A 14,219-nucleotide genomic window follows, 5' to 3' on the forward strand; every position below is an offset into this window, starting at 1 on the left:
TTTTACATTCTAGCAAAAACGTTTAACATAAATTAAGAGTTATTAAAAAGCCTGTTGCTTGCAAATAGGCTAAAGTCTTATATACACAGAGTAATTCCAGTGAAGTACCATTCCCCAGAATACTCAAATGTAAAATATACATACATGATATTATATCGGTATGGCAGGATTTTCTCATCAATTCCATTGTCAGAAAATAAAAGCTGCTACATACCTCTTTGCAGATTAATCTGCCCGCTGTCCCCTGATCTGAAGATTACCTCTCCTCAGATGGCCGAGAAACAGCAATATGATCTTAACTACTCCGGCTAAAATCATAGTAAAAACTCTGGTAGATTCTTCTTCAAATTCTACCAGAGAAGGAATAACACACTCCGGTGCTATTAAAAAAATAACAAACTTTTGATTGAAGAAATAAAACTAAATAAAATCACCATAGTCCTCTCACACATCCTATCTAGTCGTTGGGTGCAAGAGAATGACTGGGAGTGACGTAGAGGGGAGGAGCTATATGCAGCTCTGCTGGGTGAATCCTCTTGCACTTCCTGTTGGGTAATATCCCAGAAGTAATGATGACCCGTGGACTGATCACACTTAACAGAAGAAAAGGGTATTGCAGTGATGCCTTAATATTGAGGCATCACTGCAATACCCTGAGAGAAGCGATAGCAATTGCTTCCAGCGCTCATTTTCACAGAGGACGTACCAGGTACGTCAATTGTCATTAACTGACAGTTTTTGCAGGATGTACCTGGTACGTCCTCTGTCATTAAGGGGTTAATGATCCATTGACTTACATTTTAGCCAATTAATGCAGTGTCTGCCACAATCCACGGGCTTGATCACAATGTTATCTATATGGTTTACATGAACTAACTCTCCCCTGTTGTGAAAAGCAAATAAAAAAGCATGTGATAAGAGGCGGCCTTCAAGGGCTTAGAAATTATCATATGAGCCTTCCTAGGTTTAGCTTTCAACTAAGAATACCAAGAGAACAAATCAAAATTGGTGATTAAAGTAAATTGGAAAGTTGTTTATTTATTCCCTAGCTTTTGAGTGCTGATGATTTTATTTGCTCTGTTTCTGTTTTTATTGTACTGTGGTTGAGACCAGTATTTTAATCCTCTAACTTTTATGGTTTCCAAGCACATCCCAGTTTTTCCTATTTCTATCTAAGAACTGTCACTTTTTTAATCTGTTTGTTATCTAGACTTTTGGGAACTTGTAAATATCTGTGTTCAAATGAATTGCAAATCCTGCCAGATGTTTGAGTGATTATAGCACAGCACTCTGGGGATAAATGTAATATCTGCAAAACTACTTAAATCAACTCTATAATGCAGCATTATAGTGGATTGAAGTAGTTTTACTGAGGCTGCATCCATTAAATTTAATCCCAGTGCACTATTATCACTCAAAAAATAAAATACTCTATTTATGACAGAGTCAATGTTTCCAGGGACAAGAAAAGCTCTGTCTACTGTCTTTCCTTTAGCTAGTGATGATACTTAAAGGGACAGTCTACTCCCATCCCTTTATTACCCATTCTCCAGTTTTGCATAACCAACACTGTTATATGAATACACTTTTTACCTCTGTGATTACCTTTTATGTAAGCCTCTGTAAACGGCAGACTTGCATTTTAGCCAATCAGTGTGGACTAAGTAATTCCATGGGAGTGAGCACAATGTTATCTATATGACACACATGAACTAGTACTGTTTAGCTGTGGAAAACTGTCAAAATAGACTAAGATAAGTGACAGCCTTCAAGGGCTTAGAAATTAGCATATGAGCCTAACTAGGTTTAGTGTTCAACAAGGAATACTAAAAGAACAAAGCAAATTTGATGATAAAAGTAAATTGTAAAGTTGTTGCAAATTACATGCCCTATCTGAATTATGAAAGTTTAATTTTTACTTGACTTTCTTAGACAACTCAGAACTTACCTGGAGTAGTTTAAAACAGCATTAGCATTTTTAGAACTAAACATATATTTGCCTTCATACATAGGCTAATAAAGTTTATTATTATTTAAAATAAAGTCATAATGTATTCTCAGTTGTTATTCATTAAAGAGACATGGAAGTCAAAATGAAACTTTCATGATTCAAAGTGATTTTAAGGGTCTTTTAATTGACTTATATGATCAAATTTACTTCATTCTATTGGTAGTTTTAGAATACATACCTAGGTATGCTCAGGACTCAGGAGCAGTAATACACATTTACTATTGGGAGCTAACTGGTGACTGTTAACTACACACCTGCCTCTTGTCATAGGCTCACCTGGTGGATTCAGAAATATCTCTGGAGCTGACTTGAACAATGTGTTATACGGGCAATAGTGCAATAATAAAAATTTTAAATTGTTTGAACTCTAGAAGTGGCAAATCAATGTCACATTTGTTCCCTTTAAATCTTTCAAAATGTGTCTGAGCAGAGATTTAGATGTTAAAGGGACACTGAACCTAATTTTTTTCTTTCGTAATTCAGATAGAGCATGCAATTTTAAACAACTTTCTAATTTACTACTATTATCAATTTTTCTTTGTTCTCTTGCTATCTTTATTTGAAAAAGAAGGCATCTAAGCATTTTTCTTGGTTCAGACTTCTGGACAGCACTTTTTTATTGGTGGATGAATTTATCCACCAATCAGCAAGGACAACCCAGGTTATTCACCAAAAATGGGCTGGCATCTAAACTTACATTCTTGCATTTCAAATAAAGATACCAAGAGCATAAAGAGCATTAGATAATAGGAGTAAATTAGAAAGTTGCTTAAAATGTCATGCTCTATCTGAATCACGAAAGAAAATATTTGGGTTCAGTGTCCCTTTAAGCTGTAGAAAATATCAATGCTGCTAACTGTAGTGAACTGGCACGTGTGTAACTTGTTGCACCTGCACCTAATCTCTGGCTTTGGGCTACTATGTCCTGCTTAAATTGTTTGAACTCTAGAAGAGGCAAATCTTTTTATTTAACATATTTTTCAGTGTAAATCCTGCCTGGTGACATGGGACATGTATTAAACTGTAGAAAATGTTAATGTTTGTTGTTTACTGCACTGAACATGTGATAGTTGCATTTAACTCGAGTTACCCTTTTTTTTGGGCTACTAATGTCATTTTATCTTATTGACGTCATAAATGTGGAAAAGTATGTGGCAAAACATCTTAAAATATTTAATATAGCTTGTGTCATTAACCAATATAGTTTTTCTGTTATATTTTCTGGGTGAAGTTTTGTAGATAAAAAAAATCTCCCTTATTTTTTCCAAAAAAGTTGGCAACCCTAACATACACACACATATATACACACACAAAACATATACACACACACATACACACACAAGCATGCACACATATATACAAACATACACATATATATATATATATATATATATATATATATATATACACAAACATACACATATATACAAACATACACACACACACATATATATACAAACATACACACATATATACACAAACATATTTACAAACATACACATATATACAAACATGCACACACATACACAAACATACACCCATATACACATACATAAACACACACATATATATATATATATATATATATATATATATATATATATATATATATATATATATATATTACACATACAAACACACATACACAAACATACACACATATATTTATATATATATACAAACAAAGAGGTATCAGCGCACATCCATTTTCAAAAGCACAACATATTTTTTACTGCTGCAAAAAATTGCCTGCATATACATCTAGAGACAACTATCTTTTTTTAAAAAAATATTGTGAACTTAGTCACACAATATGGCCATATTTTGCTTAGCCAGTCACCGCTTAAATATAATATGGCAAAATATGGCCATATTGTGTGACTAAGTTCCCAATATTTTTTAAAAAAAGATAGTTGTCTCTAGATGTATATGCAGGCAATTTTTTGCAGCAGTAAAAAATGTTGTGCTTTTGAAAATGGATGTGCGCTGATACCTCTTTGTTTGTGTAATTACTGGGTCATATTGGCAGCACTCCCAGATGTTGATTTAAACTTTTTGTAAGGTGTGCTTAAAAACCAAATTTTGTATGTATGTATGTATATATATATATATATATATATATATATATATATATTTATTTATATATATATATATATATATATATATATATATATATATATATATATATATACACACACACAGATTCCACATACACTCACATAAGAAACCATTACATCTCTGTTACCATAACATGCTAATAAACATAACATGACATTTCACACTATAAAGTTTTCACTGTCTCTTTAATTCGTCCCATCCCTGCTTTAAATTGTTTTTGCATCTTTGTAGCTCATAGAGAGAAAGAGAGCTGTGTTAGTTTTTCCCTCCCCCATCAGGATCATTTGTAGTCTCTGATTAACCACACCCTGTGCTGCATATTAAGACACTTTCAGTTTCATTTCCTGCTTCTGGAACATGGCGCCTGCTGTCCTGAGAGAGGAGCTAACCTGCCCCATCTGCCTGAGCATTTTTAAAGATCCTGTACTACTGAGATGTGGCCATAACTTCTGCCTGGGCTGTATTGAGAAAGTGCTGCGTACCCAGGATATATTAAGTGTTTATATCTGTCCTCTGTGCAGCAAACGGTTTACTAACAGACCTGCACTGCAGAGGAACCTGAAGTTATGTAACATAGTAGGAGTTGTATTTCCTACTCATCAAGGGACACATTCTGGGGTTTTCTGCACTTACTGTATTCTCTCTCCTGTACCTGCTACTAAATCCTGTCTGCATTGTGAGGCTTCTCTGTGTGATGCCCACCTGAGGGTACACAGCAAGTCTGAGGAACATGTGTTCACTGAGCCCACCACTTCCTGGGGTAACAGAAAATGTTCCATCCACAAGAAGCTGCTGGAATATTACTGCACAGAGGATGCTGCCTGTATCTGCGCGTCCTGCTCCCTGGCCGGAGAGCACAGAGGACACCAGGTGGAGCTGCTGAATGAGGCTTCTGAGAAGAAGAAACAGAAACTGATAGATGTTCTGCAGAAACTGACCACAAAGAGAGAGAAGACTGAGAAAAGAGTCCAGAGTCTGAAAAGCAGCTGGTGTAACACAGCGACTCACTGCTCTGATTAGGGACATCAGGAAGCAGCTGGAAGACCTAGAGAAACAAGTCCTGAGTGACCTCACCCGGCAGCAGGAGCAGGTTTTACTGCCAATATCTGATCTGATCCAGCAGCTGCAAAAAGAGAAGGATGAGCTGACCAGGAAGATGTGTCACATTAGGAAGCTGTTTAACATGACTGACCCATTAACTCTTTTACAAGAACAGGAATCACACAGAGCTGACTTTTGTGGTGCTGAGAAGGGAGATAATGAGGACTCAGAGAGAGATGATAAACAGGTCCCTGCTGGAGAGGATTTGGGTGAGGGTTTGATCTCTGTAACCTTATACAGAGGTTTAGCTGATATTGTGACTGATATAAAAAAAAGACTCTATGTACAGGTGACATCAGATATATTGCTGGATGTAAACACAGCTCCTAATACTGTAAATGTATCTGGTGACTTAAAAACTGCATCCTGGACAGAATTAAACCAGGAGTGGGCAGAATCGTCACAGAGATTTACAGATAATGTTCCTCAGGTATTAAGCACCAGGAGCTTTTCCTCAGGACAACATTACTGGGAAGTGGCAACTAGTGAGGAAGGGGAATGGGGTTTGGCAGTTTGTTATCCCAGTATAGAAAGACAGGGAGATGCGTCTGAGCTAGGAAAGAATAACAAGTCCTGGGCATTGTATGGTAACAAGAACAAATGTACAGTTGTACATAACACAATAATCTCCCCATTATCTCACTGTCTATCCTGTGACAGAGTAGGAATACTGCTGGACTATGAGGGTGGGCGTCTGTCCTTTTATGAGCTGTCTGACCCAATCAAACACTTACAAACCGTCACTGCTACCTTCACTGAGCCTCTTCATGCTGCATTTTGGGTAGGATTACATGCCAGGGTGAGCATCATGACCTAGATACCCCGACAATAATAATAAAAATACTGCCTGTAAGCCAGTAATGTTTGTGTATTGTGCACATTGTGTATAAACTGTATAGAAGATAAAATATTTGTGCAAGAAAGATTGGTCTCCTTACATTATTATAAGCAGCTGTATATATGGCACCAACATAAACTGAAGCGCAGTACACAAAGGGTACACAGTAATTAGTCACATAAAGTGACACGTAAGTTAATTAAAATAACAGGTTATTAAAATGTGTATAATGTTATATGTATGATACACACATTTGCTTATCTTAAATATAGACACTTATATACTTACAGACTTATATATGTATAATCACATATACACATAAAACACACACAAACATGTTTAAAGGGACGGCAAACACTTTCTGTACTTAGTAAAACATTACCCACTTCCCATACAATTTAACTCTAAATACTGAGGGTTTTTAAGTTTTAGAACTGGAAGTGCACTGCAAATTTCTCAAAGCTAACCCTGCTACATACATTTTGCAAATTGGACTCAGCAGTAGATGTTACAAGCTGAAATGAAAGCCAATGCCCTTTTTTGCTAAAGTAACGACTGCGTAGCCTTTTCTTCTGCAGAAGCAAGCCCTGATTGGTTTCTCCAAATAAGGCAAGCAGTGAGTGGAGTTTGGCTGTTGAAACACAAGTGCAGCAAACAAAGTGTTAATTTGTGTAGTAAATACTTATCTGATATGCTATTCTATAGCAAGTTGTAATTACAAGGTGTGTCGCTTTAACACACATAAACCCACAGGTACAAATAATGAAATACCACACAACAGACACAAACCTGTGCAGATTCATATAAGCACACATGTGCACTTATACAAACACACACATCAATATATATATATATATATATATATATATATATATATATATATATATATATATATATATATATATATATATAAACACACACCACAAGCACTTATACATGCATATTAGCACACACAATCGCATGCATACACACATTCATATAAATGCATATTAGCACACACACGTGTGTGTATATATTATATATATACACACACACATGCATATTAGCAAATATACATGGATATTTAGCACACACACACACACACACACACATATATATATATAGCAGGCACGCAAACATACACACGCGCATATTAGCACACACATACATACAAATGCATATTAGCACACACAATCACACACATACAGTATACATGCATATTAGCACACACATACATACAAATGCATATTAGCACACACAATCACACACATATACATGCATACTAGCGCACACACACAATCACACACATATACTTGCATATTAGCACACACACATACATGCATATTAGTACATACATACATACAAATGCATATTAGCACACAGACTATCACACACACATGCATATTAGCACACACATTCACACACATACATATATATGCATGCATATTAGCAAGCACACAATCACATGCATATTAGCACACACACAATCCAACACATACACACACACACACACATATATATATATATATATATACATGCATATTAGCACACACACATACATGCATATTAGCACACACACAATCCAACACATATACACACACACACATATATATATACAGGGAGTGCAGAATTATTAGGCAAGTTGTATTTTTGAGGATTAATTTTATTATTGAACAACAACCATGTTCTCAATGAAACCAATATAACATCTCAACATTCACAAATATACATTTCTGACATTCAAAAACAAAACAAAAACAAATCAGTGACCAATATAGCCACCTTTCTTTGCAAGGACACTCAAAAGCCTGCCATCCATGGATTCTGTCAGTGTTTTGATCTGTTCACCATCAACATTGCGTGCAGCAACAACCACAGCCTCCCAGACACTGTTCAGAGAGGTGTACTGTTTTCCCTCCTTGTAAATCTCACATTTGATGATGGACCACAGGTTCTCAATGGGGTTCAGATCAGGTGAACAAGGAGGCCATGTCATTAGATTTTCTTCTTTTATACCCTTTCTTGCCAGCCACGCTGTGGAGTACTTGGACGCATGTGATGGAGCATTGTCCTGCATGAAAATCATGTTTTTCTTGAAGGATGCAGACTTCTACCTGTACCACTGCTTGAAGAAGGTGTCTTCCAGAAACTGGCAGTAGGACTGGGAGTTGAGCTTGACTCCATCCTCAACCCGAAAAGGCCCCACAAGCTCATCTTTGATGATACCAGCCCAAACCAGTACTCCACCTCCACCTTGCTGGCATCTGAGTCGGACTGGAGCTCTCTCTGCCCTTTACCAATCCAGCCACGGGCTCATCCATCTGGCCCATCAAGACTCACTCTCATTTCATCAGTCCATAAAACCTTAGAAAAATCAGTCTTGAGATATTTCTTGGCCCAGTCTTGACGTTTCAACTTGTGTGTCTTGTTCAGTGGTGGTCGTCTTTCAGCCTTTCTTACCTTGGCCATGTCTCTGAGTATTGCACACCTTGTGCTTTTGGGCACTCCAGTGATGTTGCAGCTCTGAAATATGGCCAAACTGGTGGCAAGTGGCATCTTGGCAGCTGCACGCTTGACTTTTCTCAGTTCATGGGCAGTTATTTTGCGCCTTGGTTTTTCCACACGCTTCTTGCGACCCTGTTGACTATTTTGAATGAAACGCTGCATCCCTCTGCAAGATATCTCACTATTTTTGACTTTTCTGAGCCTGTCAAGTCCTTCTTTTGACCCATTTTGCCAAAGGAAAGGAAGTTGCCTAATAATTATGCACACCTGATATAGGGTGTTGATGTCATTAGACCACACCCCTTCTCATTACAGAGATGCATATCACCTAATATGCTTAATTGGTAGTAGGCTTTCGAGCCTATACAGCTTGGAGTAAGACAACATGCATAAAGAGGATGATGTGGTCAAAATACTCATTTGCCTAATAATTCTGCACTCCCTGTATATATATATATATATATATATATATATATATATATATATATATATATATATATATATATATATATGTGTGTGTGTGTGTGCTAATATGCATGTGTGTGTGTGTGTATATATGTATATATATATATATATATATATATATATATATACATATATACACACACATACATGCATATTAGCACACACACACACATATATATATATATATACATATACACACTTGCATATTAGCGCACACACACACACACATATATATATATATATATATCAGTGGCGGCTGGTGAATTTGGAAGATGGTGGGGCGTTAGACCCCACCCCTTGAAAAAGCCCCACCCCTCAGATGGTTCCGCCCATTCAAACCAGTATATATATATATATATATATATATATATATATATATATATATATATATATATATATATATATATAAAAACTGCAAGATCACACGGGTGAACTAAAAAAATGAGTGTCACCACTGGGAGCCAAGGCTGCGCACACTTGAGATAGACTTTGAATAGACTGAGTTAATAGAACTTAGCACCACAATTTCTGATAATATATGTGTTTAAACAGACCTCCACTTAATAGCAATCAGATTTATACAAACAATAAAAATAATAATGTACTTATCACACTGGGTGGTATCCCTGAATTAGGAGAGAGAAAACGATAATGTCCTTCTCGTGGTCAGATGTGATGAAGTTCCAATGTAGTTGGTGTCTCCGTGCTGCTCGTTATGATACCACTCAAGGTCCAAATTGAGTGAAATAAAGTACAGCTGCAAGAATCTAAAAGAACAAGCGCACAGATACACTTTTCATAGTGCAGATCAATTTAATATTTTAAAAACACATTACATGTATTCAGCAATTAGGAATGAATCCTACTCACAAAGGGAACCCCAATCATATGAGGTAAGTTACAGCGGTCGGATCCTTAAAGTGTCCCCACTTGTTACTGGTAGCAAATCCCAATGAGATAGGAAAGTCTCCTTGTTAATAAGATCCCCAGTCAGGTTCAAGGTGGATGAGGGTAGCGGTTAGTAATGTCAGAAAGTTCCAGTTAGTATTACCGCTCCGCTCCTGAAGTTAATAGTCCGGTCAGGTGCTGATAGATAAATGAACGCTGCAGGTAGTTGTAACAGCGTGTATAGCAATGCTCCTGCTCGGCGTGTGATTCACAAGTGACGTAAGGTGGGCGTGGTCTTACGCGTTTCACGGAAACATCCGCTTCATCAGAGGCTATATATCAGTGGTGGCTGGTGAATTTGGAAGATGGTGGGGCATTAGACCCCACCCCTTGAAAAAGCCCCACCCCTCAGATGGCTCCGCCCATTCAAACCAGTGTATGTATATATATATATATATATATATATATATATATATATATATATATATATATATATATATATATATATATATATATATATATAAAATTGCCAAAGATACATAACCCGTTTACTTGCTATTATTGCAAAATACATAGGTTAGCAAAACTAGCACATTTATAGCTAACATATACAGATATACAGCAGGAAACATATTAAAATTTACTTTTATACTTCTGACCTTGTGCATACATATATATATACTGTATTTTCTCAATATCCCCATAATACATTATATGTCTTGTATTTTTTTTTTACTAGCTGCAGCTTCATTGTTTGCTGGAGAACAGTGTAAACCCAGGAGCTTGTACTTTTCCCAGTTAGCCACCTTTGAGCGCTCTTATTATAAGCAGGCGCTAGACATAACAGTTTAAACAGCTATAACAGCTCTAAAACTGTATTTCATCTTTGTCTAATAAAAAGCTTTGAGCATACAAGGTCTGCTCAGCTTTCACAAGCAAATTGTGCATTTATATCAGACATCAAAAATGTAACCAGATCATACCAATCCAATCATGGGATGATTCATTATTGTCTCTGTTACAGAGAAGTTTAGTGAAAACATAATCATTTTATTTCCAAGTGCAAGGAAAGTCCCCCAGATTCCCCAAGTGAAATAAAAAGCCAATCTGTATTGTCCAACTGTGCAATGGGTACATGGAGGTCAATGCACAGATAACATGCCCTCGTGCATAGGGTTAGATGGGCAGAAAACTGTCTGGTTATGCAAAATAAAAAATGGAACATGCAGTGTGATGTATAAGTAGCATGTGCTATCTTGTATGTAACTGTCAGTAAGATCAGAACAGAGCAATATGTATGGTCTGCAGTATAGAAGAAGCATGGCTTGTAGCTCTCATTCTCTATACAGATATATCCTTAGATCAGGTGCACTTACACACCACACAAATACACATACACACAGTGTGATGTATAGTAGCAGCATGGCTTGTAGCTCTCATTCTCTATACAGATATATCCTTAGATCAGGTGCACTTACACACCACACACATACACATTCACACAGTGTGATGTATAGTAGCAGCATGGCTTGTAGCTCTCATTCTCTATACAGATATATCCTTAGATCAGGTGCACTTACACACCACACAAATACACATTCACACAGTGTGATGTATAGTAGCAGCATGGCTTGTAGCTCTCATTTCCTCTACAGATATATCCTTAGATCAGGTGCACTTACACACCACACAAATACACATTCACACAGTATGATGTATAGTAGCAGCATGGCTTGTAGCTCTCATTCTCTATACAGATATATCCTTAGATCAGGTGCACTTACATTACACACAAATACACATTCACACAGTGTGATGTATAGTAGCAGCATGGCTTGTAGCTCTCATTTTCTCTACAGATATATCCTTAGATCAGGTGCACTTACACACCACACAAATACACATACACACAGTGTGATGTATAGTAGCAGCATGGCTTGTAGCTCTCATTCTCTATACAGATATATCCTTAGATCAGGTGCACTTACACACCACACACATACACATTCACACAGTGTGATGTATAGTAGCAGCATGGCTTGTAGCTCTCATTCTCTATACAGATATATCCTTAGATCAGGTGCACTTACATTACACACAAATACACATTCGCACAATGTGATGTATAGTAGCAGCATGGCTTGTAGCTCTCATTTTCTCTACAGATATATCCTTAGATCAGGTGCACTTACATTACACACAAATACACATTCACACAGTGTGATGTATAGTAGCAGCATGGCTTGTAGCTCTCATTTTCTCTACAGATATATCCTTAGATCAGGTGCACTTACACACCACACAAATACACATTCACACAGTGTGATGTATAGAAGCAGCATGGCTTGTAGCTCTCATTTTCTCTACAGATATATCCTTAGATCAGGTGCACTTACATTACACACAAATACACATTCACACAGTGTGATGTATAGTAGCAGCATGGCTTGTAGCTCTCATTCTCTATACAGATATATCCTTAGATCAGGTGCACTTACACACCACACAAATACACATTCACACAGTGTGATGTATAGTAGCAGCATGGCTTGTAGCTCTCATTCTCTATACAGATATATCCTTAGATCAGGTGCACTTACACACCACACAAATACACATTTCACACAGTGTGATGTATAGTAGCAGCATGGCTTGTAGCTCTCATTTCCTCTACAGATATATCCTTAGATCAGGTGCACTTACACACCACACAAATACACATACACACAGTGTGATGTATAGTAGCAGCATGGCTTGTAGCTCTCATTCTCTATACAGATATATCCTTAGATCAGGTGCACTTACACACCACACACATACACATTCACACAGTGTGATGTATAGTAGCAGCATGGCTTGTAGCTCTCATTCTCTATACAGATATATCCTTAGATCAGGTGCACTTACATTACACACAAATACACATTCGCACAATGTGATGTATAGTAGCAGCATGGCTTGTAGCTCTCATTTTCTCTACAGATATATCCTTAGATCAGGTGCACTTACATTACACACAAATACACATTCACACAGTGTGATGTATAGTAGCAGCATGGCTTGTAGCTCTCATTTTCTCTACAGATATATCCTTAGATCAGGTGCACTTACACACCACACAAATACACATTCACACAGTGTGATGTATAGAAGCAGCATGGCTTGTAGCTCTCATTTTCTCTACAGATATATCCTTAGATCAGGTGCACTTACATTACACACAAATACACATTCACACAGTGTGATGTATAGTAGCAGCATGGCTTGTAGCTCTCATTCTCTATACAGATATATCCTTAGATCAGGTGCACTTACACACCACACAAATACACATTCACACAGTGTGATGTATAGTAGCAGCATGGCTTGTAGCTCTCATTCTCTATACAGATATATCCTTAGATCAGGTGCACTTACACACCACACAAATACACATTCACACAGTGTGATGTATAGTAGCAGCATGGCTTGTAGCTCTCATTTCCTCTACAGATATATCCTTAGATCAGGTGCACTTACACACCACACAAATACACATTCACACAGTATGATGTATAGTCAGGGCCGGATTGGGCAGCCGGGATACCGGGAAAAATCCCGGTGGGCCGCTGGCCGGCAGCTCAGCTGGGCTGGCTCAGCTGCTGCAGAGAGACTGTCTGAGAGGCTGAGAGCAGCACATTTTTGATGCGATGCGGGCGACTGATTATCCCCGCCCACCATTACTGTGGTTTCGTTTCTACATCTCTCCTCTGACTGCTATGGTAATACTTTTTAATTTGATCTTGTTACACACTCCCCTTGCCTGCTCTGTCTTCTCTGACTGCCGCTGCCGCTGACAGCTGCAATAGCGCACATAACAGTGAGAGGAGGCAAGGGGAGTGTGTATGTAGCAAGCTAAAAAGTTTAAGTATCCGGTAGCAGAGAGGTAGGGGCGTAACAAGGCCGGTCGCACCGTTTGCAACTGCGACCAGGCCTGGGAGGCTGACTTCCTCTGGAGGGGCCCCGGCCCAAGAAGCCCAGCAGTTGTGACTAAGTGTGTGCGCCGTGTGCGCCTTTGTAAAGGTAAAGCGCACTGGGCAGGCGAGGTGTGCGTCACGTGTGTTGCGTGGTGGCAGGGCTATAGCAATCTCTCCCAGAGTCCCACTGCTAAGTGGTGGTTAACTGCCAGCAATTTCGGGGGAATTCTGCCTGCACTTCCCTCCCTCTCCTTTCTCACCTGACATGATGCTGTTTTGGGCATATCCACTAAGGTAAGGGCGGATTGCGGAGAGCGTGCTGCGGCTATGTAGTGCCCACTGCCCAAGCAAAACCAGC

The 14,219-nt window shown here is 38.1% G+C and overlaps 1 protein-coding gene across 1 annotated transcript; it reads left to right on the plus strand.

Moving 5' to 3' along the window:
- The first annotated feature begins 4,486 nt into the window (after positions 1-4,486).
- Positions 4,487-6,147, plus strand: LOC128657931 (E3 ubiquitin/ISG15 ligase TRIM25-like). The gene is made up of 2 exons (XM_053712354.1): positions 4,487-5,128; positions 5,346-6,147. Exons 1-2 carry the CDS (start codon positions 4,487-4,489, stop codon positions 6,045-6,047), a joined length of 1,344 nt encoding a protein of 447 aa, XP_053568329.1. The 3' UTR covers positions 6,048-6,147.
- Positions 6,148-14,219: the final 8,072 nt, after the last annotated feature.

Source organism: Bombina bombina, chromosome 4, assembly GCF_027579735.1.
Source record: "Bombina bombina isolate aBomBom1 chromosome 4, aBomBom1.pri, whole genome shotgun sequence".
Classification (NCBI taxonomy): domain Eukaryota; kingdom Metazoa; phylum Chordata; class Amphibia; order Anura; family Bombinatoridae; genus Bombina; species Bombina bombina.

Coding starts and splice junctions, on each gene's coding strand:
- LOC128657931 (XM_053712354.1), top strand. CDS start 4,487: ATGGCGCCTGCTGTCCTGAGAGAGGAGCTAACCTGCCCCATCTGCCTG. Junction 5,129..5,345: donor AAAGCAGCTGGTGTAACACA/GCGACTCACTGC, acceptor TTACAAGAACAG/GAATCACACAGAGCTGACTT.